Source organism: Amblyraja radiata, chromosome 29, assembly GCF_010909765.2.
Source record: "Amblyraja radiata isolate CabotCenter1 chromosome 29, sAmbRad1.1.pri, whole genome shotgun sequence".
Classification (NCBI taxonomy): Eukaryota; Metazoa; Chordata; class Chondrichthyes; order Rajiformes; family Rajidae; genus Amblyraja; species Amblyraja radiata.
This window is the reverse complement of record NC_045984.1, coordinates 12,218,993-12,246,380: the sequence shown is the minus strand read 5'-3', so window position 1 is coordinate 12,246,380 and position 27,388 is coordinate 12,218,993. Positions and strand designations below refer to the sequence as shown.

The 27,388-nt window shown below is 46.5% G+C and overlaps 1 protein-coding gene across 3 annotated transcripts in view; it reads left to right on the top strand.

The window, feature by feature from the left end:
- arhgap45 (Rho GTPase activating protein 45) overlaps positions 1-27,388 on the top strand; it is a 131,431-nt gene that overhangs the window by 59,035 nt on the left and 45,008 nt on the right. For 2 of the 3 annotated variants that reach the window (XM_033046556.1, XM_033046555.1), the window contains exons 3-4: positions 21,847-21,990; positions 26,474-26,558. In XM_033046556.1, the coding sequence (XP_032902447.1) occupies positions 21,847-21,990; positions 26,474-26,558 (229 nt within the window). Of the gene's footprint in view, positions 1-14,765; positions 15,066-21,846; positions 21,991-26,473; positions 26,559-27,388 lie in introns of those variants that run through there. The other variant, XM_033046557.1, reaches the window with a different exon arrangement.

The window sequence follows — 27,388 nt, the reverse complement described above, 5'->3', positions numbered from 1 at the left end:
TAGGTTGGCCAACTTGGAGACCAGTCTGCTGGGTATGATTGTATTAAATGCAGAGCTGTAATCAACAAACAGTAGCTGGGCGTATGCTCTCCGTTGTTCTAGATGGAGCAATACAGTATGGAGGACAGTGGCATTGGCGTCATCTGTTGGCTCTGTATGCATACTGGTGTGGAACCAGGGGGGGTGGAAGAGCGGCCTTGATGTGCTGAAGGACCAGTCTCTCCAGGCACTTCATGATTATTGGTGTTAGTGTGACCGGCCTGTAGGCATTGAGGCAGGTTCTGGCTGTCTGTTTCGGAACTGGCACTATTGTGGATGTTTTAGGCATGTGGGGACCATGCATTGTGCCAGAGATTGGTTGAAAATGTTAGTGAACACGTCAGCTAACTCAGCAGCGCAGCCTCTGAGAACCCGTCCTGGAACTCCGTCCGCACCAGCTATGTTGACATTACGGAGTGTGCGTGTGACATCAGCAGCCTGTATGATGAGTGTCGGGCTGTTGGAAGCTGGAGCTGGAGTAATGAGCATGACTGTCTCTGTTCTCTCCACCTCATGGCGGCCAAAGAAGTGGTTGAGCTGCTCCACCAGTGAGGCACTGTTGCTGGTGGACGGGTTGTTGCTGTTTTTGTGATTGGTGATGTGCTGTATACCCTGCCATACATGACGAGTTGTCGAAGTGGCTCTCAATCCTTCGCTGGTTGGCTGCTTTGGCGTCTCCGATGCCCCTCTTCAGGTCGGACCTGGCCGCAGGATACAGCTCTGTGTTGCCGGACTGGAATGCCATGTTGCGGGCTGTTAGCAGGAGTTGGACGTCTTTGGTGATCCATGGTTTGTTATTGGGAAAGACACGGATGCTTTTTGTGATAGTGACATTGTCTACACAGCTTTTTATGCAAAACAGTGCAGTGGAAGTGTAGGTGTCAATGTCCTCATCCTCACATAACTCCCAGTCAATGTGGTTAAAGCAGTCCTTACTTGCGCAGAAGCTCCCTCAGGCCACACTTGTATGTCTCTAGCAGCTGGTTTGACCGTGTTGATAAGAGGTCTGTATGATGGAGTTAAAAACCAGGAGATGTGGTCAGACTGGCCCAGATGGGGGAGAGGTGATGCTTTGTCCCCTTGTTTAATGTTTGCTATAAACATGGTCAAGTGTGTTTTTTCCTCTTGTGGGCCACTGCACATGTTGATAACATTTCGGGAGGACGAAACATCAGCCCAACTTGCCCACACCCACCAACATGTCCCATTTACACGAGTCCCGCCTGCCTGCATTTGGCCCATATCCCTCCAAACCTGTCTTTCCCACGTTATTCTCAATATTATTTGTGTCATTTCCATCTAATCTCCTCCCTGTTTGCGGTATCTGATTTCTTCACAGCTTCCCCTTTCTGCTGCACCCCTTTGTCTTCCACATGCCTGTGTTGTGTGACCAGCCAACCCGCTTCCACAGTACCTTACCTGGAACAGCGGAGGAAGCTTGCCAGGGACCCCACTGTGGCTCAAATAACAGATTGGATTCATTGACTCTCGATTCCACACATAGCTGTGACCAAAGATCCTATATGCTCCGCTATAGGCTCTTTGGCTGTGACACAGGGTTTTGAAGCAGAACGCTGACCCTTCCTTCCCTCCCCCGACAGATGGTCTCGACCTGCTGAATTCCTCCAGCAGATTGTGTTTTACTAGGAAGGAAGTCATTGTGCTGCAAGGAATGCAGAGGAGATTCTCCAGGATGTTGCCTGGACTGGAGAAGGTTAGTTATGGGGAGAGGAGGCTGGATAGGCTGGGCCTGAGTGAAGGATGCCTGGGGTGACTTGATAGATGTTTAAACAGTTTAAAGAGACAGACATGGAGTAGACAGAATCTTTATCCCGTGGCATGGGTATTAAAAGGAAGCAGGCATAAGTAACATGGTCAAGCCAGCTGCTAGACCTTAGTAGAATCTCTACTTTGGGCTGAGGTAGAGATAGTTGAAAGCTTCAAGTTCTTAGGTATAAATATCACCAGCAATTTGTCCTGGATTAGCCACATCGAAGCAATGGCCAAAATCCCTCCTCTTCCTTAGAAGGCTTAAAAAGTTTGGCATGTCCCCAACAACCGTCACCAACGTCTACAGATGCATTTGATCGCGATGCATCACAACATGGCTTTGGGAACAACTCCATCCAAGACAACAAGAAACTGCTGAGAGTTGTGGACGTGGCCCACATCTTCATTCAAACCAACCTCCCCCCAATTAATTCTATCTACGCTTCACGCTGCCTTTCTTGGCAAGACCACCAGCATAATCAAGGACCAGTCTCACCCCGGTCACTCCCTCTTCTCCCCTCTCCCATCAGGCAAGAGGTACAGAAGTTTGAAAACGCATACCTCCAGATTCAAGGACAGTTTCTTCAGGCAAATATCGGGCAACTGAACCATCCTTTCACCAACTAGAGTGTGGTTCTGACCTCCCATCTACCTCATTGGAAACCATTGGACTATCTTTAATTGGACTTTACTGGCCTTTATCTTGCACTAAATGTTATTCTCTTTATCCTGTAACTGTACACTGTGGACAGCTTGATTGTATTCATGTAGAGTCTTTTCACTGACTGGATAGAGTGCAACAAAAAGCTTTTCATGGATGTTTGATTTGTGAAATAAGAAGAGGAAGAGATAGGATGAATGGAGACACAAGGAATTGCAGATGATGGAATAGCGAGCAAAACACAATATGCTTGGGAATTCAGCAGGCCATGCAGCATCAGTGGAGGGAATGGAGAGGCAATGTTTTAGGTTGGGATCCTTCTTCAGGCTGATTGTCGTAGGGGGATTAAAGCTGGAAATGAGAGGTAAGGGCAGGACAAAACCTGGCAAGTGATGGGTGGATACAGGTGAGGGGGCTTTGATTGGCCAATGGAAGGAGCATATGACAAAGGCTAGAGGTGAAAAGGAGACCAAAGTGGGTAAGATAAGGAGAGAAGACCCGAATCGTCGCCAGTCCATTTCCCTCCATGGATGTTGCCTGACCCGTTGAATTACTCCAGCACTTTGTACAGAGGGAATCTACTGTACCTCCCTTACTGGAAGGGAGTGGTGGAAACGGTTGGGAGGATGGGATTCATCGCCTCTTACGATTAATCTAAGATTAATCTTACCAGCAACTCTTATCACACTCAAAATTGTGAAGTTGTGAAGTCTTATCTCGACTTATAGTTCAGATGTTCATCATTGAAATATTTAGCCGTTATACCGTGAAGTGACGATTAACCTTGAAACCATTATTATCGGTGCAGATACTAAACACCTCAATCAGCAAAAAAAGTATACCATAGCATTCTTTATCAGTCTGCCTACTTGTGTTGCTCCCTACCTTCAGGGATCTATGGACTTGCACCCCAAGATCCTTCTGTACACTAGTGCTTGTAATGGCCCTGTCATTTACAGTACACTTTCCTCTTGCATTACTCATTGAGTTATATTTTGCAACTCTGAAATTTTTCATATGAATATTTATATTCCTGTCCCAACCTTTCTCTATTCCTGCTTGTATATTAATCTGATTATTTTAGACTGGGGGTTGGGGGAGACCACAGAGTATCTTGTTAATGGGTGTGGTCAGCTAATTCTGCACTAAATATAATGCAGAGTGAATGTGACTAATCATTAGGCTGTCATTCTGCAGGCAGGGAGAGCCCATCTGATGATCATGAGTTTAGAGTCACTAGGTCATTATGTAATCACAGGGTTGTTGTGCTCACACAGATGGAGGCTGCACTAGGACGTTGGCAAGTCTGGAGAAGTCTCAGACCCAACCCTGTCTGGGCGATGGAGGTCTCTCAATGAGTTACCTCAGTCTTAAAAACCCATGAACTTCACATGTTCAGGAATCACATGAAGTTCCCTTACAAGTGGAGCCACCATGTGTACCTTCCGCACAAATTAGTTTAGTTTAGTTTAGAGATACGCCCTTTGGCCCATCGGGTCTATGCGATCACCTCGTACACTAGTTCTATCCTACACACATAGGGACAATTTTACAGAAGCCAATTGATGCACAGAGTCCCTTGCCCAACGTATGGGAATCTTAGACCAGGGGACACAGGTTCAAGGTGAAGGGGAAAAGATTCAATTGGAATCTAACTTTTTCACACAAAGGGTGGTGGGTATCTGAAACAAGCTGCCGGATGAGGTCGTTGAGGCTGGGACTATCCCAACGTTTAAGGAACAGTTAGACAGGTACATGGATAGGACAGGTTTGGAGGGATATGGACCAAGCGCACGCAGGTGGGACAAGGGTAGCTGGGACATGTGGGCTGGTTTGGCCAAAGGGCCTGTTTCCACACTGTATCACTCTAGGCCTCAATTAACCTACAAACCTGCACGTGTTTGGGATGTGGGAGGAAACCTGAGCACCTGGGGGTGGTGTCACAGTGAGAACGTGTAAACTGTACCTAAACAGTGCCGGTGGTCAGGATTGAACCCACGATCTGCAGCAGCACTGTGTCACCCTTCCCAACTTGCTTGCCATCAGTCAGTGCACCAATAGCACGGCGGCTATGAGCTGTGCAGGCAGTTGCCATCAGGAAATGCCCAGCCATGGATTTTGCCCAGAATTCAATGGTCCATTAAAATATCAACACATTTCTCACACATATGTTAAATATTTCACATTAATGTCCAGTTAAGTTTCAATGTCCTCTTTATTAAATGCCCAAAATGTATACATTTTCTTAGATCTGAACTCATATGGTAATTTAATTCTGATATAAATGATTAGGATGCATCGGCCTAATTATACCAGTGTGTGTAATTAAGTTTAGGTCTCCAAACTATTTGTTGGAAAAGTAAATGTAGTTTGTCAAATCAAACTGCCCCAAATGATTAAAGAAAGCACCCTCTAGCATGAAAGAAACTGTCAAAGAAAATAGCAAGGTATTTAATGACACCAGTTAAACGAAAAAGAATGCACAAAATGTTTGAGCAACTCAGCGGGTCAGGCAGCATCTCAGGAGACATGGATAGGTGGCGTTTCGGGTCGGGACCCTTCTTTGGACTGAAGAGTCTGAAGAGGAGCATCAGTCTGAAGGGAGGTTCTGACCTGAAAGGTCATCTATCCATGTTCTCCAGGGATGCTGCCTGACCCGCTGGGTTACTCCTTGGTAAATCAGCATCTCTGGTTCTTTGTTCCTTGTTTCTACAAAAAAAAAATCTCAGGTGATCTGTGTGGTTCGACTGTAATGGAGGGAGGTTCCTGGCTATCTGGTGCCCTCTTGTGGGGATGAAGTGTTTTGAAATCGAGATCAAGTGGGGGAAGTGGCAGGGAGAAAAAGTGGGAGCAAGGTGAATACCAAGGATTCATCCTGTTAACAAAGTACGTCGTGACGTGAATGAAGATAAGGTTGTTTCTGCCACAGCTGTGACCAGACTAAATATTGGCACATTTTAAAAAATCAAAGTTTAACCAGAAATACAGTTGCTAAACACTTTAATTCCCCTTCCCATTCCCACACTGACCTTTCTGTCCTCGGCCTCCCCCATTGTCAGAGTGAGGCTAAATGCAAATTGGAGGAACAGCACCTCATATTTCGCTTGGGCAGCTTAGAACCCAAGGGTATGAATATTGACTAGGCTCGGCGATCGTTTCGCTGAACACCTCCGCTCGGTCCGCCTAAACCTACCTGATCTCCCGGTTGCTAAACACTTGAACTCCCCCTCCCATTCCCACAATGATCTTCCTGTCCTGGGTCTCCTCCATTGTCAGAGTGACGCCCAGCGAAAATTGGAGGAACAGCATCTCATACCTCGCTTGGTCACCTAACACCCCACCGGTATGAATATTAACTTCTCTAACTTCAAGTAGCCCTTGCTTTCCCTCTCTTTCCATCCCTCCCCCTTCCTAGTTGTACAACCAGTCTGACTGTCCCCAATTACATTTATCTAAGTTTGCATTGTTGTTACCTTGATCTATTCTACATTCTCCTTGAGCTTCACCTTCTTTGATGTCTAGTTATCACACCTTACGCTTCCTTATCTCTGTATCTTCCCCCTCCCCTGATTCTCAGTCTGAGGGTCTCGACCCAAAACATCACCCATTCCTTCTCTCTAGAGATACTGCCTGGGCTGCTGAGTTACTCCAGCATTTTGTGTCTATAGAGAAACGATATTGTTTAATCATAGAAACACACGAGGAACTTCAATGCACAACTCATTCTTGACCCATCAGATCGCGTTGCTGGAGAGTTGGCAGTGACCCAGTTCATTCCCTAATCACAGATCCAGATCAAGTGCAAAGGGTTCCCATGATTTTCTGAACACGACTGATTTAGCTCCTTCTAATGTCAAAGACCCCCAGTTTAAAAAAAAATCTCTTCCTGGGACTAGTTGTTATTTTGCCTTCTGTGGTGCTTCTTCGCAGCACAAACTTGGCTTGGTGCCCGGGTAAGAGCGTGGTGCTCAACAACTGGTTTGTCTCGCACAAGATACAACATTGTATATCAGCTTCCGAGTTTACTTTAGTTTAGAGATATGGCGCAGACTCGATCGGCCTGTTTCCACGCTGTATCTCTAATCCACGCACACTAACACTATCCTACACAAACACTAGGGACAATTTACACTTGCTTCAAGACCTGCGCACCTGTACATCTATGGAGTGTGGGAGGAAAGAAACAATGCCTTTCTTCAGAAAGTTTTCCTAGAATCTAGATTAAAGGAGTCTCTGAAAGGAAAGCATTTTTGCAGTTATAATTATGTTCAAAGAAGTTTAATATGTTGCTTCTGTCCCGTGGGATTTGTAGGACCTAATACCCTTTTATTTTAAATTAGCTTTCCGGTATTTGTGTTTCTTGTATTCAGTCAGAGATTCAACCATCTGCTGAAGGTTTAGGTTTAGTTATAGTTTTGCCATGTGACTATTTAGTTTTGGTCCAAGTGGTATCTGAGAGCAAGAACCAGCATTCCTATCACAAGTCCTACAAAATTCTTAAGGGGTTGGACAGGCTAGATGCAGGAAGATTGCTCCCGATGTTGGGGAAGTCCAGGACAAGGGGTCACAGCTTAAGGATAAGGGGGAAATCCTTTAAAACCGAGATGAGAAGAACTTTTTTCACACAGAGAGTGGTGAATCTCTGGAACTCTCTGCCACAGAGGGTAGTCGAGGACAGTTCATTGGCTATATTTAAGAGGGAGTTACATGTGGCCCTTATGGCTAAGGGGATCAGAGGGTATGGAGAGAAGGCAGGTACAGGATACTGAGTTGGATGATCAGCCATGATCATATTGAATGGCGGTGCAGGCTCGAAGGGCCGAATGGCCTACTCCTGCACCTAATTTCTATGTTTCTATGTTTCTAAGTCCCTCTTCTGGTTTGTGCGCATGTACCTATTATGATGTTGAAGGCTGAGCTGTAGTCAATGAATAGCATTCTGACATATTGTGTTCTTATTGTCAAGCTGATGATTATGTTATGCAGGAACGATGGCATTCGAATGGACCTATTTTCCCCTCATGGCAAATCGCAAAGCGTGTAGATTACCCAGGACTGGCACAGACGTGGGCCATAACCAATCTTTCAAAGCACTTTATTATGGTGGTAGTACTACTATGTGCTGGTCATTGAGATTGGCCAACTTTATTCTGTGGAGGACTGGACCACTTTTGTTGTTGAAACCAGTGAAGATTGAGGTATATTCATTCATTCTGGTTGACGTGATCTTGAGCCTGTTCCAGTCCACAGACTCCATGCATTCCTGAAGTAGACCCTCAGCCTCCTTGGACCACTGCAGGGTCGTTCATGCCTCACGCTGCAATCTCTGCCTGTAAGTCGGGAGGAGCAGCACGGATGGGAGCTCAGACTGATAAAATGAGGGCGAGGGATGGAGCGATAGGCTGTACCTGTTGGTGGTGGAGCAGAGGTGTAGAGACGTAACACCCTGCGTGGGGCAGGAGACTTGCTGCTGGACAAACAAAAGCCAGTTGGGTAGGTACCTGGCCAACACCTGATGGCATATTATGAGAGACATGAGATGTAACATGTCTTCGGTCAGAGAAACATCCAATCTGGTCCATGTACCCATAGGACATACAGGTTTTGGCTTAGGTGGAAACAAGGAACTGCAGGTACTCGTTTACCAAGAAAAGGCACAACATGCTGGAGTAACTCAGCTGGATAGTCAGCATCTGTGAAGAACATGGATGGGCAATGTTTCGAGTTGGGACCCTTCATCAGACTGATGAAACTGATGGTTTTGACTTGCTTTCTCTCACATCTTCCTGTGTGCAATCATCCACTTCATCAGAGGTACTAACCTCCCCACCATCGAATAGATCTGTTGCAAGCGCTGCCTCAAAAAGACAGCCAGTATCATCAAAGCCCCACACCACCCTGGCCACATTCTCATTTCACTCCTGCCATCTGGAAGTAGGCACAGGAGCCTGAAAACTGCGACTACCTGGTTCAAGAATAGCTCATTCGCAACACACATCAGGCTCTGAAACAGCTGCGAACTATGTACTGCCTTTAGTTGCACTGAGGAGTTAACGTGGTTTTTTGTGCACCAGTATTGGGAGTACTAGATTATTGAATTATATTTATTATATATTACATTGTGTACTGCTACAAGTAAGAATATCATTGTAGAATGTCAAGGACATACTTTCAAAATGGAGATGAGGAGGAATTCCTTTAGCCGGAAGGTGGTGAATCTGTGGAATTCATTGCCACAGATGGCTGTGGAGGCCAAGACCTTGGATATTCCTAATGCAGAGATTGATAGGTTCTTGAATAGCAAGAGTGTCAAAGCTTATGGGGAGAAGGCAGGAGAATGGGGTAGAGAGGGAAAAATTAAATCAGCCGTGATTGAGTGGTGGAGTAGATATGATGGGCTGAATGGCCTAATTCTGCTCCCATGTCTTAAGAACTTTATGAACTTACGTTCCATTGTCGGGACATATGGCAATTAAACACTCTTGGCTCCTGGCCCATCTCTCGGGTCCTCTCTGTCTGTGCTGTTGGCTGTTTGTATTTACTGAAGGTAACATTGCTATTATTTCAGTCTGCTCTTGACTTCCGACCACCGTGGTTCTACACGTGCACCTACAACTGGTGTTAACTGAGCAACCGTTCCTGTCTGAGTGAGGAGATGCATTAATCGATGCCACGGAAAGCGGGTATCCACTGGGGGGGGGGGTCTGTTGTCCCTTTAAACTCACCGACTGTTTGAAACCCCGGCCCTGAGCTTGTGACGAGGCCACAAACTCTGAGGCGGTTTGAGAGAATTCTGAATAACAGGAAGCTGCAGAGAGTTTCACGTCAGATCTACTTGACACCTTGAAATGTTCAGAATTTTGGACATTTCCTTTACCCTAAGATTATTCTGTTTCTCAAGCTGAACCTGAGAGTAAAACGTGTAGGAAGGAACTGCAGATGCTGGTTTAAACCGAAGATAGACACAAAATGCTGGGGTAACTCAGCTGGACTGGCAGCATCTCTGGAGAGAAGGAATAGAAACATAGAAACATAGAAAATAGGTGCAGGAGTAGGCCATTCGGCCCTTCGAGCCTGCACCGCCATTCAATATGATCATGGCTGATCATCCAACTCAGTATCCTGTACCTGCCTTCTCTCCATACCCCCTGATCCCTTTAGCCACAAGGGCCACATCTAACTCCCTCTTAAATATAGCCAATGAACTGGCCTCAACTACCTTCTGTGGCAGAGAATTCCACAGATTCACCACTCTCTGTGTGAAAAATGTTTTCCTCATCTCGGTCCTAAAAGATTTCCCCCTTATCCTTAAACTGTGACCCCTTATTCTGGACTTCCCCAACATCGGAAACAATCTTCCTGCATCTAGCCTGTCCAACCCCTTAAGAATTTTGTAAGTTTCTATAAGATCCCCCTCAATCTTCTAAATTCTAGCGAGTGCAAGCCGGGTCTATCCAGTCTTTCTTCATATGAAAGTCCTGACATCCCAGGGATCAGTCTGGTGAACCTTCTCTGTACTCCCTCTATGGCAAGAATGTCTTTCATCAGATTAGGAGACCAAAACTGTACGCAATACTCCAGGTGTGGTCTCACCAAGGCCCTGCACAACTGCAGTAGAACATCCCTGCTCTTATACTCAAATCCTTTTGCTATGAATGCTAACATACCATTTGCTTTCTCCACTGCCTGTTGCACCTGCATGCCTACTTTTAATGACTGGTGTACCATGACATGGTACAATGCTGGAGTAACTCAGCGGGACAGGCAGTATCTCTGGAGAGAAGGAATGGGTGACGTTTCGGGTCAAGAAGGGTCTGAAGAAGGTTCACTCATTCCTTCTCTCCAGAGATACTGCCTGTCCCGCTGAGTTACCCCAGCATTTTGTGTCTTATCTTCTGAGAGTAAAACCATTGGGCAGTAACTGATGCCTTGCCTGTGCATCAGTAAATTGTGATTTCAATTTCCGCTCTATAGACTTGACCCCAAAGTCCAAGCATTTCAGTACCAAGGGAGTGCAGTATTGCCAACAGTAACATCATGGCAGATCAATTTCCCTCCTGGGATAAATAAAGTTCTATCGTATCGTATCCTAACTTTCATATGAGATGTTAAACTAGAGCATCTTCTGTTCTTTCAGGTAGTTGTATAATTAGATGACAACCTGCTGCCATATTTTCCCCCAAAGAGTCTTTATTAATAAAATGTACAGTAAATAGTCAGGGTATGTCTTTCTGTATATTCGACTATTACATCAATTCAATGCAATATGCTGTTAAACCCTCTCAAACGCAGTGGATCGCAGGAGACTTGAACCCATGATACCCCGTTCCCCCTTGTAATTGTGATAACCCTTACTTTACTGAACAGTGAGGAAAAATGTCCCAGGAGCTGGACAGAAGGAAACTCATTTTGGTGCCGAGGTGAGCCTACAGTAACAGAGAGGCCTATACTAATGATACAAACTGATCACCCGCAGAGCAATGGGATTCATTGCCTACATCCAGATTAAAACAACAGCCCTGATTACAGTGACCATGAAACATGAAACCGGCATTAAAGCTCATCTGGTTGACTCCTGTGGACTGGGAACTGCTCCTTGAGCCTGCTCCTCTATTTAATCAGACATGGCCTGATCTGATTGTAGTCATTTTTTCACCACCCCCTCTTCACTTGCATATCATATTCAACTTCCCTGCTGCCACCCCACCCCATTCCCCCCCCCCCCCCCCCCACCCCCTTCCCAAACATTTGAGGAAGAGAGTTCCAAAGGCTCACGACTGCCCTGAGGGATGGTTTGTTGTCTCATTACTGTCTCGATGCAAGGAACTCCAGGTGCTGGAATATTGAGTAAATTAACAAAGTGCCAGAGAAACTCAGCGGGTCAGGCAGCATCTGTGGAGGGACTGGACAGGCGATGTTTCGGGTCAGGACCCTTCTTCAGATCCTTCTTCTGAACGGTCCTTCCTTAACCTAGGATACTGTCCGATTCTCCTCTACCCCAATATCGACATTGGACATTGCCTCTGGAACTGTTGTACTATAGTGCTGAGAACTATATTCGGCCCTCAGTATCTTTCCCTTTGCCCTGCCTATAGTACTTGAGTCTGGCTTGATTGCATTTGAGTACAGTATTCTCTAAAGAATGGTGCTGTCTCGAAACCTCACCTATCCATTTTCTCCAGACATGCTGCCTGATCTGCTGAGTTACTCTAGCATTTTGTGCATATCTTTGGTATAAACCAGCATCTGCAGTTCCTTCTTAATACATTATGGAATTATGTATGCGATTGGATAGCATGCAAGACAACACATTTCACTGTACCTCAGTACATGTGGCAATAATAAACCTAAACCTAAACCTTCGCACCCCGTCTGTTTCACAGGCACAACTTTAGGAAGCTAAAGGGCGAGGGTTCCCAGCAAACGGGACAAGCAAGTGTTTATGTAAGAACCAGGATGGATTTGCAGTTGAATACCAGTTAATGAGTTTGTCTCAGAATGGATGAGTTAACATGCCAATAGGGAGAGTAAGAGTTGACACAGGTTCTAACAGTATAACAAAAAACATGGCATTAATGCGCGTTAACTAGATCCTTGCTTTTCCTCTGAGGCTTTTCATAAGGAGCAAGTTCAAAAGTTCAAGTACTTTGTATTAATTTTTTTTAGGCCTCCCTCCCTCCCTCCCTCCCTCTCTCCCTGAAGTTTGAGCAAGTTAAATGTGCACCAGCCACCTTACTTTGCACAAACAGACTGCCAGGTACGCAAGGGTTATGGAGAAATGGAGGAGGAAGGATGGATTGACTGTGATCTTGTCGAAGAGCTGAGCAGGCTAACGAGTGGACATGTTGTTACCCTACTCCTATTACTTAGGATTTCCAGAATGACAGGCTCAATGACTGCTCTAAATAGGCAGAACAGTCGCAGCAACATTCAATACTCACCGCCACTGAAATTCAGTTCTGTATATCTGGTATAAAAGGCTAGAGTGCGTCAGTGCACCACTGCCTCAGTCCCATACTAGGATGCCAGTTTAGGATTGTGTGCGCAAGTCCCTAAACAGGGTTAACGTAAAAGTAACTCACGAGGTGACACTTTGGAAACATAGAACAAAGAACAATGAACAGGACAGCACTGGAGCAGGCCCTTCGGCCCACATTGTCTGTGTCGAACATGGCGCCAAGATAAACTCATCTATTGGAGTCTCAAGGAGCTACAGATGTTGGAATCTTGAGCAAAACACAAAGTGCTGGAGGAACTCCGTGGGTCAGGCAGCATTTGTGAGGTGAAATGGACAATGTTTTATGACCTGAAATGTCGCCTATCCATGACAAATGCTGCCTGACCCGCTGAGTTCCTCTGTCACTTTGTGTTTTGTTTTGTATTGTTTAGAGATACAGCGCGGAAACAGGCCCTTCGGCCCACAGAGTCCGCACCGACCAGCGATCCCCGCGCACTAACGCTATCCAACACACACGAGGGACAATTTACATTTGTACCAAGCCAATTAGCCTACAAACCTGTATGTCTTTGGTGTGTGGGAAGAAACCGGAGAACCCGGAAAAAACCCACACAGGTCACGGGGAGAAGGTACAAACTCCATACAGGCAGCACCCATAGTCAGGATTGAACCTGGGTCTCTGGCCCTGTAAGGCAGCAACTCTACCCGCTACCCCACCCTGCCTTGGAAGCTTGTTGTTCTGCTTTCCCACAAGCTGAGATATGGAGAGAATAAAATGTTTGTATTGCCTTTAGAGATGTGCAGAGCCAGCCCACTGAGGCAAACTCCACCCTGACTAGGGTGAGCGGCCCTAGGCAGCTGAAAGGGCGATCTAGAAACCAGAAATGGTGGATTTGGTTATCTGAATGAGATAGAGAAGGGCGAGGTCGATACGATATGATACGGCACGATAGAACTTTATTTATCCCAGGAGGGAAATTGGTCTGGCAACGGTCATAAAACACAAGTTACATGAAACATGAAATTACAGTGATCTTCTTCTTCTTCTTATCGAGTCCACACACAAGCTTAGAAGTTGTTCAGCCAGAGCTGAACACACATCTCGGCATCTGCACAATGGTGTCTGTCTTGCACTTCTTGTGCGTCTTGTGCGTGGTGGTGGAACGATTGGTTGAAACAGGGCCGCGACGTGAACGCTCTTTCCTTGACCCCATTAAAGTGATGAACAGAAAGGATTGGGGATGTGCAAAGATTGGGGGTGGGGGGGGGGGGGGAAGAGTCAGTCTACCCCATGACAGAATGAGGAGGAGTTGTACACTCTGATAGCCAGAGGGAAAAAGGATCTCCTGTGGCGTTCTGTACTGCATCTTGGTGGAACCAGAATGTCATTTGGAAACAAACGGCGGAACTTTGAAGCAGAGACACAAAGCACTGGAGTAATTCAGCGGGTCCGGCAGCATCTCTGCAAGATATGGCAAGGCGACGTTGCTTTGGGTCGGCACTCTTCCTCAAACTTCAAAACATGGTGATAAACTGGAAGAAGGGTCTGAAGAAGGGTCCCGACCCGAAACGTCAGTCTGAAGAAGGATCCCAGCCCGAAGCATTGCCCATCCTTTTTCTCCAGGGATGCTGCCTGGCCCACTGAGTTACTCCAGCACGTTGTGTCTATCTTTGTGATATACCGGAAGACCATCGCAGTTATTTGCAAGCCTTGCAGGCTTAACCTGAAGACAGTGATAAGTGGGTGAAGCTAACTGGATAGAAACTGCAGCAAATGTGACTCTCATTGTTGCTTATTCTTAAATGAGCAAACTTGCTTGCTGTAAAGCTGATGGCCGGAGCTAAAGTTGAGAGGTATGAAGCAAATTTAGGAGAATCTATTGTGCTCACTTGTATTTTTGGAAAGTGTGTTGAAACAGAAGTTTGGTCAGCAAAGAATTAACCGCAACCCCGCAACACTGCTCTCTCTCCCCATCCCCGCACTCGCAACAAGGGCAGTCCCCCTAGTCCTCACCTTTCACCCCACCAGCCGGCAAATACAACAAATATCACCGACTGAAGAATTAAAAGAGTATGACTGCTGCTTTCTAAGTTGTTTGAACATACACAGATTCCTATAGATTTATCAGCTGCAGTACCCATGTACTGCATTAGTTACAGTCTGAAGAAGGGTCTTGACCCGAAACATCACCTGTTCCTTTTCTCTGGAGATGCTGCCTGACCCGTTGAGTTACTCCAGCCTTTTGTGTCCGTCTTCAGTTCCAGCTGCTTGTTTTACTTTCCTGTCACCTGCATTTTAATGAGGTGAACTTTTTTTAAGAAGCCAGGAGCCAGTTATCTCCTTCCTGTCCTCGTTATTCCCAACACATTAGCCTGCAGAGGGTGTTGCTCCAGGCAAGTCCAGCATGCAAAGCTTCACCTCTCCTCGGCTGTTCTGCGAACATTGAACAAAGAGCAGTGGCTCCAGATTCCTGCACAGACCCGGTCTCCGTTCCTCAGTCTTAGTGGCATTGATCAGGATTGGTGTGTCAGCCGTGCAGCGGCTCGCTCGTGCGAAGATGTGCCTGTGCGATGTGGTTAACTTATTACTGAATGACCCTGAAGAAGAGAAACAACCTTGGCTCCATGCTACATTGGGTAAGACCCACGCTCACTTTCCTTGCAGAGAACTCTTAAACACAGGATGCATTCCTGGTGAGCTGCTGCCCCTGATGTGTGCATGAAGTGTCAAATTCTGTGGGGACTCACAAGACAGTCAGTAAAGTTAAAACGGCAGTACCATGTACTTTTTATCGATGTCATGGAAGGAATGTGCTTATTTTTAGATATTTCAAAACGTGTAATTGTTGCTTATTGAATTAGCGAACTTGCTTTAAAGAAGAACGAGGAACTCCAGACGGCTAGTCTATAAAAAAAAGACCACAAAGTAAGGACAGGAGTAACTCAGTGGGTCAGGCAGCATCTCTGGAGAACATGGAGAGGTTATGATCCTGGTCGTGACTCTTCGTCAGTTTAGTTTAGTTTATTGTTGTCACGAGTTCCGAGGTATTTTGAAAAGCTTTTCTATTGCCTGCTATCCAGTCATTGAAAAGACAACGCATGATTACAATCAAGCCGTCTCCAGTGTACAGATACAGGATAAAGGGAATAACGTTTAATGCAAGATAAAGTCAGTAAGGTCTGAATAAAGGTAGTCCAAAGATCTCCAATGAGATGGATGGCAGCTCAGGACTGCTCTATAGTTGGTGAGAGGATGGTTCAGTTGCCTGGTAATAGCTGGGAAGAAACTATCTCTGAATCTGGAGGTGTGCGATTTCAAACTTCTCGACCTGAGGGTGAGACTTGTCCTTGATTATGCTGCTGGCCGTGCTGAGCCAGCATTAGATGCAGATGGAGTCAATGGAAGGGAGGTTGGTTTATGTTATGGTCTGGGGTACATCAGTGCTATAGTTCACTGGCTGGAGCTAAAGGATTGAAGTTGGAATTGAATTTTGAGGAATCACTTTGTATTTTTCAAGGTCATATCGGTGCAGAAGTGTAGTTAATGAGGAAAACATCGAGAGGCTTGTTCTGAAAGGGGCTGCAGGAACACATCAGGTATGTCAATGAAAGCTCCAAGTATTTTGAAGTGTAGTCACAGGTGTAAGGCGGGAAACGTCAGCAGCTGTGTTGTGCACAGCCTGATTGCAGTTACATGAAAAGGGCACAAACTGCTGGAGTAAATCAGCGGGTGAAGCAGCATCTCTGGAGAAGATGGATAGGAGACGTTTCGGGTCGGGACCAGACTCCCGAAACGTCACCTGGCCCCGCTCTCCAGAGACGGCTGCCTGACCTGCTGAGTTACTCCAGCACTTTGCGTCCTTTTGTGTATTAATCAGGTTCTTTATAGTTGTCTCGGTTAAGAGACAAATTATAGGCAGAGAGCGCCAGAGAGAATCTCCTCCATTCTTCTTCTAAACTGTCCAAGAGAATCTGTTACATAATGGCTCGAGAAAATAGGTGATTGCCCCTGTTTAACAATTCATTCAAAATACCTACCTCTGTGTGCAATGATTTGTCCAAAGGCATTCAAGTCAATACAGTATTGGGGGAATTCATCCCAATGCCCTGTCCAACAAGATACCACTGAATAGCCATCTTAAACAGATGATCTGGCTGCCTATTTCATGGTCATGTTTGGGAATTGGCTGTTGCATTTCTGAAGTTACAGCAGTTTCAAAAGTAGCTTTTTCCTTGGGACCTCCTGCATCTGTGAAAGGCATTGTACAAATACAGTTTTTAAAATATTGTACTGCTCTTGTCTGTTTTTGCAAATGCTTTGGAATGGTTTTGCTACGTTGCGCAGATAGATACGGCTGTGCGTTGAAAAATGCACTTGACAACGGGATCACTCACTGAAGGTGTTCGCAGGCGATCAGAAACCTAGTGTCGACTAACAGCCAAATCTGGGGACACAGGGACTGCAGGTGCTGGGATCTGGAGCAAAAAATAAAGAGCTGGAGGAACTCATCGGGTCAGGCAGCATCAGTGGAGGGAAATGGACAGACGATGTTTTGGGTCAGGATCCTTTTGCAGTCTGAAGATGGGTTCAATTCCTCAGCTATTTCTTTATTCCTCATTATCACTTCTCCATCGTCATTTTCCAGAGGTCCAATGTCCACCCTTTCTTACTCTTTACATACCTTAAGAAACTTTTGTTATCCTCTTTTATATTATTGGCTAGCTTACTTTCGTGATTCATCTTTTCTCCCCTTATTGTCTTTTTAGTTACACCTTCTGTTGGTTTTTAAAGGCTTCCCAATCCTCCAGCATTGCACTAATCTTTGCAATGTTATACGCCTCCTCTTTCAGTTTTATGTTGTCTTTGACTTCCCTTGTCAGTCACGGTTGCCTCATTCTCCCATTAGAATCTTTCTTCCTCTTTGGAATGAAAACATCCTGCATCTTTACGAATTGTTCGCAGAAATGCCTGCCATTGCTGTTCCACTGTCATTCCTGCTCAGATCACTTTCCAATTGACCTTGGCCAGCTCCTCCCTCATGCCTCTGTCCTTGAATCTGAAGGTATGCATTTTAAAACTTCTGTACCTCTGCCTGATAGGATAGTTACAGAATTCACAAAGGTCGTAAATTGTGACCTTTCGACGGAGTTTCTGTTGTTAAATAATAGAAATAGCCCCACGTTGCTGTGATGACCTCATCACATGTGAGGTACTGGAATGGGGAAATAAAACCGCTATGAAGAGGAGTCACAAGTCAAAGTGCCCAGACTAATTTCAATAAGGTGGGCACTCTCTAACGAGAGGACAGCAGCAAATGCTCCAATGTTCCAGGCACGTGGGCAGGGTGGGTGGCGGATGAACACTAATGGTCCTGATCAAGGCTGCTTTTACACACCTCCAGCCCCAGCCGTCTGAGCCAGAATGGCATCGGGGCCAGTCCCTCTCCATAAACAAAGATGTTGGCTAACATCCCTGTGCAGTGCTAGAGCAAAACCCTTATTACACATAAGATATCAAACCACAGCCCGATTGCTCAGTCACATGGAAAAATCCGCAGCTCGATTTTGAAGCTACCCTGAGAAATATTAGAATGGGCACTAGGGTGGCACAGTGGTAGAGTTGTTGCCTTACAGCACCAGGGGCCCCAGGTTCAATCCTGACTACGGGTGCTGTCTGCACGGAGTTTGTACATCATGTTGCAAGTAAGAATTTCATTGTTCTGATTTGGGACATATGACAATAAAACACTCTTGACTCCATTTTTTGCTGGGATTCTCAGCGGGGGAAAGCTGAGAAGAAGGATTCCCATCACGAAGGATTCCCATCACGAGCAAAGGTTAAAGCAGTAAGACTTTTGGAATCAAGGTCCCGAGTTTTGTCCCAAGCGCAAAGAAAGTCTGGGAAAATACCTTCACCGGTTAAAAACACGGGAGAACTATGCAGTTCCGTAGACATGTGCCGTAGAAAGTATTTTATCGGGATGCATCACAGCTTGGTTTGAGAACAGCTCCATCCAAGACAGCAGGAAATTGCGGAGAATTGTAGACGCAGCCCAGACCATCATACTAACCAACCTCCTTTCCATTGACTCCATTTACTTCTCACGCTGCCTTGGCAAGGCCAGCAGCATAATCAAGGATGAGTCGCACCCTGGTCACTCCCTCTTCTCCCCTCTCCCATCGGGCAAAAGGTATAGAAGTGTGAAAACGCACGCCTCCAGATTCAAGGACAGTTGCTTCCCAGCTGTTATCACATAACTACACCATCCTACCAACAACTAGAGAGCAGCCCTGAACTACTATCTACCTCATTGGAGCCCCTCAGATTATGTTGGATCGGACTTTACTGGGGTTTATCTTGTACAAAACATTATTCACGTAATTCCCTTCATCATGTATCTGTGCACTGTGGATGGCTCGATTGTAATCATGTATTGTCTTTTCACTGACTGATTAGCAGGTTAAAAAAGCATTTCACTGTCCCTCGGTACACGAGACAATAAACTAAACTCAGTTCCGCAAATGCTGCCTTAAAGACCACCAGCTTAGCACCTGCAACTACTGAACATTTGGGGCTGCCCAGTCAATGTTAAAACATAATTATTTAAACTCCCATAATGCTCTCAAACTAAGGTAGACAAAAATGCTGGAGAAACTCAGCAGGTGAGGCAGCATCTATGGAGCGAAGGAAATAGGCAACGTTTCGGGTCGAGACCCTTCCCTCAAACTAAGAACTGCCGATAATGGACACAAACTGCTTGAGTAACTCAGTGGGACAGGCAGCATCTCTGGAGAGAAGGAATGGGTGATGTTTCAGGTCGAGATGCTGCATGTCTCGTTGAGTTACTCCAGCATTTTGTGTCTATCTTTGGTTTAAACCAGCATCTGCAGTTCCTTCCGTCAAATTAAGAAATGCCCATTTGTTACATTTATTTGTCTTCTGTGAAACTCCAAAGTCGATGTGAATTACAGTAATTGTGCTGAGTACACACCCACTCATTTCACCCGAGGCCCGAGATTAAGATGTTAATGAGAGCAGGGTTGTAGCCATAGGATCGGAACTGTTTCACGTTCGAGTAAGTGTCAGATAATTATGTTAAATTGACCAAAGACAGTTCAATGCAACAACAGTTGGATAGCAGCTTGAAGCAGCGCCTGGAAGGCAAATTCCTGCCCAATGTTATTAGCAGCTGAATGGGGAACATATCCGATAATTGCAAAATGTTGGCACCCAGCGGTCTACATCCAACAGGTGTGACTTCTTTCTGCAAATTCTCACAGTGAGCGCGCCATCCAGCACAGAAACACTTTCAATGCACTCTGTGCTTGCTGGCCTGAAATACGGTCTGAAGAAGGTTTATTTTCAGCTTTGATAAATCTAATTATTTGGTCAAAAAGATTTTCCAGAATGGTTAGACCACTAGTCACATCTTCCCATCGCCACTCCTTTCCGCTTTCTGCAGAGACAGTTCCCTCCGCAACTCCCTTGGTTAACTCATCCTTTCCCACCCAAACCACCCCCTCCCCAGGTACCTTCCCCTGCAACTACAGAAGATGCAACACAGAGCCCAAGGGTTTCGGCCCGAAACGTTGCCTATTTCCTTCGCTCCATAGATGCTGCTGCACCCGCTGAGTTTCTCCAGCATTTTTGTGTACCTTAAGATTTTCCAGCATCTGCAGTTCCTTCTTAAACACAGGTATAATTATTGCAGGAGGGTGTTTTTATGAGAAGGCCCACTCTCACCTGCATTGTTAGTTTCAGGGAGGTGCCATAGTTTCAGTCAGGATAATTAAGAGGGTCTGCACTGTAGCAGACATTGCCATGAGCAGTCTGGAAGATGTGAATACGCCACATAACTAACTGCAGGTCTTTCTTCCTCAACTGGTCAATGTCTGGAGCCGACCCAGGTGGAATATGAAAGTGAGCTGTCCATAGTTAGTGGAACAGGGACTGTAGCATTGGAGAACGACAGAGAGAGCAGAGGGGAAGGTCCTGGAGACGGTGGAGAAGAGATTTACTGGAACAAACCCCGGGATGAGGGAATTCAGCTGTCGGGTTTAGAGTGGAGAAGTTGGGATTGTTGGAGAAGCATCTCGACTGCCTGCACTGTGCCGCCCCTTTAAAGCAATAGAAGTGAACCATTTGTTGGAAAACACAAAAGTCAGCATGTTTTCCCGCATTTAAAAAGGTTATCAACACCTGCTGCAAGTTACAATAACATGCATTTGTATAGAAAAGGAAAGAGAAAATGCAGAAACATTCAGCAGGTCTGGCAGTGTTGATTGACAGAGAAACATTTAATCATTTGGCTTGTTGGCCCATCTCAAGAATTAGTATTAACCTGATACGTCAACTCCGTTACAATCTCCATAGATGACTCAACCTGACGTGTCAACAACACTGCCTTCACCTCGACAGATGCTGCCTGACTGCTGAGTTTATCCAGCAGCTCAGTTTATTGCTCCAGACCCCAGCATGTTCAGTCTCTAGTATCTCCACAGTTGCTGATTTACCTTCTGAGCATTTCCAGCACTTTCCATTTATAATTATTTTAGATTGCCCACTGGGGTGCCACAATGGTTCAGCAGTAGAGTTGATGTTTTACAGCGCCAGAGACCCAGGTTTGATCCTGACCACAGGTGCTGTCTGTATGGTGTCTGTACGTTCTCCATATGACCGCGTGGGTTTTCTCTGGGTGCTCCGGTTTCCTTTCACATTGCAAAGACTTGCAGGTTTATAGGCTAATTGGGTTCTGTAAATTGTCCCTTGTGTGTAGGATAGAACTATTGTATGTGTGATCATTGGTTGGTGTGGACTGGGTAGGCAGAAGGGCCTGTCTCCACACTTAAGGTCCTGTCCCACGAGCATGCGACTGCATGCGGCGAGCGCGACCAAACCAGAAGCGGGGGCCGCGCGGAGGTCGAGTGAGTGACATGAAGTTCGAGCGAAATCCGCGAGAAGTTCGCACTTGACGTACGGCGTCGAGACGGCTGCGGGCCGGCAGGCCATTGCCACGCGGAATTTTTGAACACGGTCAGTTTTTCGGAGCCCCGCGCGATGTTGGGACCAGCCCCGCACAACTCCATACGGCTCCGGCGATCGAAGTGGGACCGGCCCCGCGAGGCCGTACGGCTCAAGCGACCACGTTAGGTCGCACTTGCCACATGGAGTCGCATGCTCGTGGGACAGGCCCTTTAATCTAAGTGAAATGAGCTAAGGAGGGTTGCGACCCAAGACGTCTCCCATCCATGTTCTCCAGAGATGCTGCAGAGTTACTCTAGCACTTAGTTCTCCAGAGACGCTCCAGAGTTACTCTAGCACTTTGTGTCTATTTGTGGTAAACCAGCATCTGCAGTTCCTTGTGCAGCCATTTTTCTTGCCGTTCATCGCTAACTTTGGGCTGTCTTTCCCTTCCAGAGAAAACCGACACGCGGCGACCAGTGGCCCACGAGTGTCTCGGGGAGGTGCTGAGGGTCCTGCGGCTGGTCATCAACAAATATCCACTGCTGAACACCGTGGAGACGCTCACGGCCGCGGGGACTTTGATTTCCAAAGTGAAAGGTACAACTGAAGGGGCACTCGGCTGCTATTAACCTGGGATTCACAAAGTAACCTCCGGGGGATTCCAAGCTGTCGCACTTACTTAAAGGGGAGATTTAATGAGGGGAATCTTCATTGTTCAGCACTTGACATCTCAGCCTTCGGGGAGAATACAGGTGGATTGTAGATGTCCAGAGGTCAGAAGTTCAAATGCCACTGAGTAAAAGGTGAACTCTAACTGCTTGCCACAGGCAGAGGACCGTGTTTAGCTTAGTTTACTTTAGTTTAGTGATACAGCATGGAAACAGGTTATGAAACATGGAAGGGCCGCACGGTGGAGTTTTCCCCCAACCGCCACACAGACAGCACCCGAGGTCAGGGATGAACCATGTACTCTGGTGCTGTGAGGCAGTAGCTCTACCAGCTGTGCCACCGTGCCACCTGAACATTTTCAGTGTTTTATAGATTAAAGATTATTGTCGTTGCCAGTAGAAAGTTGTCTTCAATGAGTGCATTCAGCACCTGCCAGTCTCTGCACTGCAGGAAAGTCTTCCTACACCACAGTATATTCACTAGCGTTAGTGGTACTTTGGACATGTCCTGTTGTGAAATTCATTCTGTGAGGGTGGGGGTGGTGAAGCAGACTCGTTTGAAGCTGGTTCAAATCAAACACTGAGATCAAATAGGGGTGGCACGGTGACGCAGAGGTAGAGTTGCTGCCTTACGGCGAATGCAGCACCGGAGACCCAGGTTCGATCCCGAGTACGGGTGCTGTCTGTACGGAGTTTGTACATTCTCCCCGTGACCTGCGTGGGTTTTCTCCGGGATCTCTGGTTTCCTCCCGCACTCCAAAGGCGTATAGGTTTGTAGGTTAATTGGCTTGGTATAATTGTAAATTGTAGGATAGTGTTAGTGAGTGGGGATAGCTGGTCGGCGCGGACTGGGTGGGCCGAGGGGCCTGTTACTGCGCTGTATCTCAAAACTAAACTAAACTAAAAAGCATCAGTTTGCAATTGAAGATGATGATTAAACTCTCCTGGGAAGGGCTGACTGTCTAATCCTATCATGCTCCGTAAACGGAACGGTTGGGTGTGGTGACCAGCGGAACGTTGTCCCACGCCACCTGCACCCACAACAAATTGGAAGCAAGTTTCAACTAACCCATGTAACAGAGGAATAATATTCAACCAAATTGTTCCATTAAATCGTCTAGTCCTGTGCACGTCATCAACAGGAGACTGGGCTGGTCCACAAGAAGCCCGGCCTTTACAAAATACTGCAGCTGCAGGAAACCTGAAACAAAATTCTACACCAATACCATACCTCTACACCAAGGCAGATTAGAAACTCAGATGGACAGGCAGGATCAGATGCTGCCCAATTCACTGAGTTACTCCAGCAATTTGTGTCTAATGAAACCAGTCACAGCTTGTATGACAGAAGTTGCACTGAACAATAGTGCTGGGACCACCAAGGCCTGCTTTATCTCCTGGTTGCCAACCATTTTATATCCACTCCCCATCCCAATACCAACTTTTCTGTCCTGGGCCTCCGCCATTTCCAGCCTGTCGATGTCAACCAAGCACCCATCTAAGCTATTCCCATTTGCCCACATTTGATCCATATTCCTCTAAATCTTTCCCGTCCATGTATCTGTCCCCAAGTCTTTGAAATGTTGTAATTCGCTCCAATTCATTGGAATTTAGTGGAATAGGATAAAGGTAAAGAATTCTCTACATAATCCTAATACTCATTCATATATTTTCTTGTTGCATTTGGCTGCTGCAATTAGTGCTAATATCTGATGATCCCATCAATCTCACGACACCTTCAGCTCCCCCCCCCCCGTAACTGATGCTCTTTCATGTCCATTACTATTCTTGAATTCGCCACCATCCGCTGACACATGCGAGTGTTTACAGTGACTAATTGATGCCTCTAGGATGTGGGAGTGAACTGGAGTGCATGAGGGGAACCCACCTGGATACAAACAGCGCCGGTGGGCAGGATCGAACCGGGGTCACTGGAGATGGGAGGGGGAAGCCTCACCTGGTGCTCTGCTGTGTCACCCAGGCAACATCCTGGGGAGTCTGAAGACTATATTATTGAATGAATGAATTGTTACATGCTGGGCCTCTGAACTCTGCAAGAGTCACACACTGTGAGATTGTGCCGGGATGTCTCAGGCTGGCGTTTCCAGTGCCTGTTTCATTTTATCTGAATATGATCACAGGAATGTTACAGTCATTCTGCGAGGAGGCTGTAGGCGATGAACCTTCCTTGTACTCTGGGGAATGGACCTGTTGTGCCCAGCCTTCAGAAGGGTTAAGCCAACGTCATCAGTGCCCCAGTGGTTTACACAAAAGGACACAAAGCGCTGGAGTAACTCAACGGATCAGGCAGCATCTGTGGACAACATGGATGGGTGACATTTTAAGTTTAGACCCTTCTTCAGACTAATTGCGTGGGGGGGGAGGGGGAAAGTTGGCGGAGAGTGTAGGAATGCAAACTTTCGGGAGGCGAACTGTTGCAAGAAGCGGTGTATTGAATGTTATTGGGAGGCCTGGAAGTGGAGCTGGAAGCCATGAGGCACAAGATGGTGACGCAGGTTTGTGTTAAGGAACCACGTGGCTGTGGTGGTGAGTCCAGGTTAGAACATGATCGTAGAGTGGGAGAGAAGTGGGAATCACAGTGGGGCAGCGCAGAGAGAGGGTCTCACACAACCCCCGTTGGAGAGAGGTCGAGTTCTTCAAAGTAGGCGTTCTTTGAGGAGATTTCGCAGTGGAGCAGACAAAATGTAGCATGTTGCTTATTAAGGGCATCAAAGGTTACGATGAGAAGGCAGGCAAATGCCAAAGGAATAGACCAAGTCACACTTAGTCAAGACCTTCGTGCCTGTAGCCTCCCCCATCAGCTGCTTCAGAATTTGTGCCATTTGAACTTGGCCTCAAGAATCCAAACTCATTTCTGAAAATCTTCACATGCCAACGGTTACCATTTAACCAAAACTGTTCTGAAATCAGTAGGAGAAGGATAAATGAAGAATAAATGATATTCTGGCCAAAAGTCTTTAGTCACAGATGCAGAAGCTGGTGTTTCTCTCAGATGTAGGATAGTGTATCTGGTGTATCTAGTAGGATAGTGTGAGTGTGTGTGTGGACGGTGATTGTTGGTCCGCGCCGTCTCGGTGGGCCGAAGGGCCTGCTTCCACTCTGTATCTCTAAAGTAAAGAAAAGTATTCTAAATCCCATGAGTTGGATTGAAATCCTGCCCGGGGTAACAGTCACAACATGGTGGTGTAGTGGTATAGCTACTGTCTTACAGGGCCAGAGGACCGGGTTCGATCCTGACTACGGGTGCTTGTCTGTACGGAATTTGTATGTATCCACCGTGACCTGCGTGGGTTGTCCCTAATGTGTGTAGGATAGTGTTAGTGTGCGGGAATCGCTGGTCGGTGTGGACTCGATGGGCCGAAGGGCCTGTTTCCGCACTGTATCCCTAAATTCTAAACTCTGAACTGTAAAAGAGAAAACTCTTGTTAAGCCACTCCAGGAGTAGAACCATTCCTACCACCGATTCTGATTTGGATCCAGCCTGTAACGGAACCTGCATCCCACGGGCTTTTACTTCACTGATCTGTCAGGCAAACACCTGTTTCCGCGCTGTATCTCTAAACTAAACTAAACTAACCAGCCTTTCCAGTGCTTTAGATTCTGATTTTACCTCACAGAACAGTAATAATAATAATAATGGATGGGATTTATATAGCGCCTTTCTAATACTCAAGGCGCTTTACATCGCATTATTCATTCACTCCTCAGTCACACTCGGTGGTGGTAAGCTACTTCTGTAGCCACAGCTGCCCTGGGGCAGACTGACGGAAGTGTGGCTGCCAATCTGCGCCTACGGCCCCTCCGACCACCACCAATCACTCACACACATTCACACACAGGCAAAGGTGGGTGAAGTGTCTTGCCCAAGGACACAACGACAGTATGCACTCCAAGCGGGATTCGAACCGGCTACCTTCCGGTCGCCAGCCGAACACTTAGCCCATTGTGCCATCTGTCGTCCTAACTACAGTACCGTCCTAACTACAGTACAGCACAGGGACAGGCCCTTCAGCCCACAATGTCTGTCCCAAACATGAGATCAATGTTAAAGTAATCTCCGCTGCCTGCACATGATCCACATCCCTCCATTCCCTGCTCATCCATGTGTTTTTCTCATTTTGCTAAAGTATTTTGTTAGAGGGAGCTGTGCTCGACGACTCTGTGATCTGAGCAATAATTATTGATGAAAGGTTTGGAGTAAAAAGTTTCTTTGAGTGTAATGATAATTCAATTAATTTTCAAAGGCACCACTGCATGGCCACGTGTGTGACGCCACCATGAATTAAACTGGAACATTTACTGTCTGTCCCTTAAAGCGCATCAGTCTGCTTGTAGTATAAGCTTTGCACAGGGTTTGTCCCCATTAACACATTTGTTTCTTTTTCCTTCAGGCTTCCATTACGAATCCAACAATGAAAATGATAAAAAGGAGTTTGAGAAGGCAATTGAAACAATGGCCGTGGCCTTTAGCAGCAAGTAAGTATATCGGGACCCTCCCTCGGTAGACACTGGGTCTGTGGAAGGGTCCCGACTCGAAATGTCACCCATCCTTATTCTCCAGAGATGTTGCCTGAGCCGCTGAGTTACTACAGCACTTTGTGTCTATCTTTGGTGTATACCAGCATTTGCAGTTTCTTTCTGCATATCAGTCACTTGTCTGGATAGAGGGAGCGTTAGCATGCATGGTAAAAAGAGAGCACAGAGTCGGAACGCAAGAAATGAAACCAGTCTTTCATGCTTGACTATTGAAACCCTAAGTTAGTAAAGCTGCCTCATGACTGCCTCATGACTGCCTCTCATCAGCATAATAGCCTCAGAGTCTTTTGGGGCATGGCAGCATGGTGGTGCGGGCAGCATGGTGGTGCGGGCAGCATGGTGGTGCAGGCAGCACGGTGGTGCAGCGGTAAAGCTGCTGCCTTACAGCGCCAGAAACTCGGGTTCAATCCTGGCTACTGGTGCTGTGTGTATGGAGTTTTGTACGTTCTCCCCATGACCTCGTGGATTTTCCCCTGCTGCTCTGGTTTCCTCCCACATCTCACTGACGTACAGGTTTGCAGGTTAATTGACTTCAATAAAGATTATAAATTGTCCCTGGTGTGTAGGATAGTGCTAGTGTATGGAGATCGCTGGTCAGCACGGACTCGCTGGGCCGAAGGGCCTCTTTCCGTGCTGTATCTCTCCAACTAAACTAGACTGTGTGGCTGGGACATTTTGTGCCTCCATATTGGGCACTGCCAACGTTATCTTGGATGCCAAGCACCCACAGGTAAGATTGTGGTACGGAAGGAATGGGTAGAAGGCAAGGA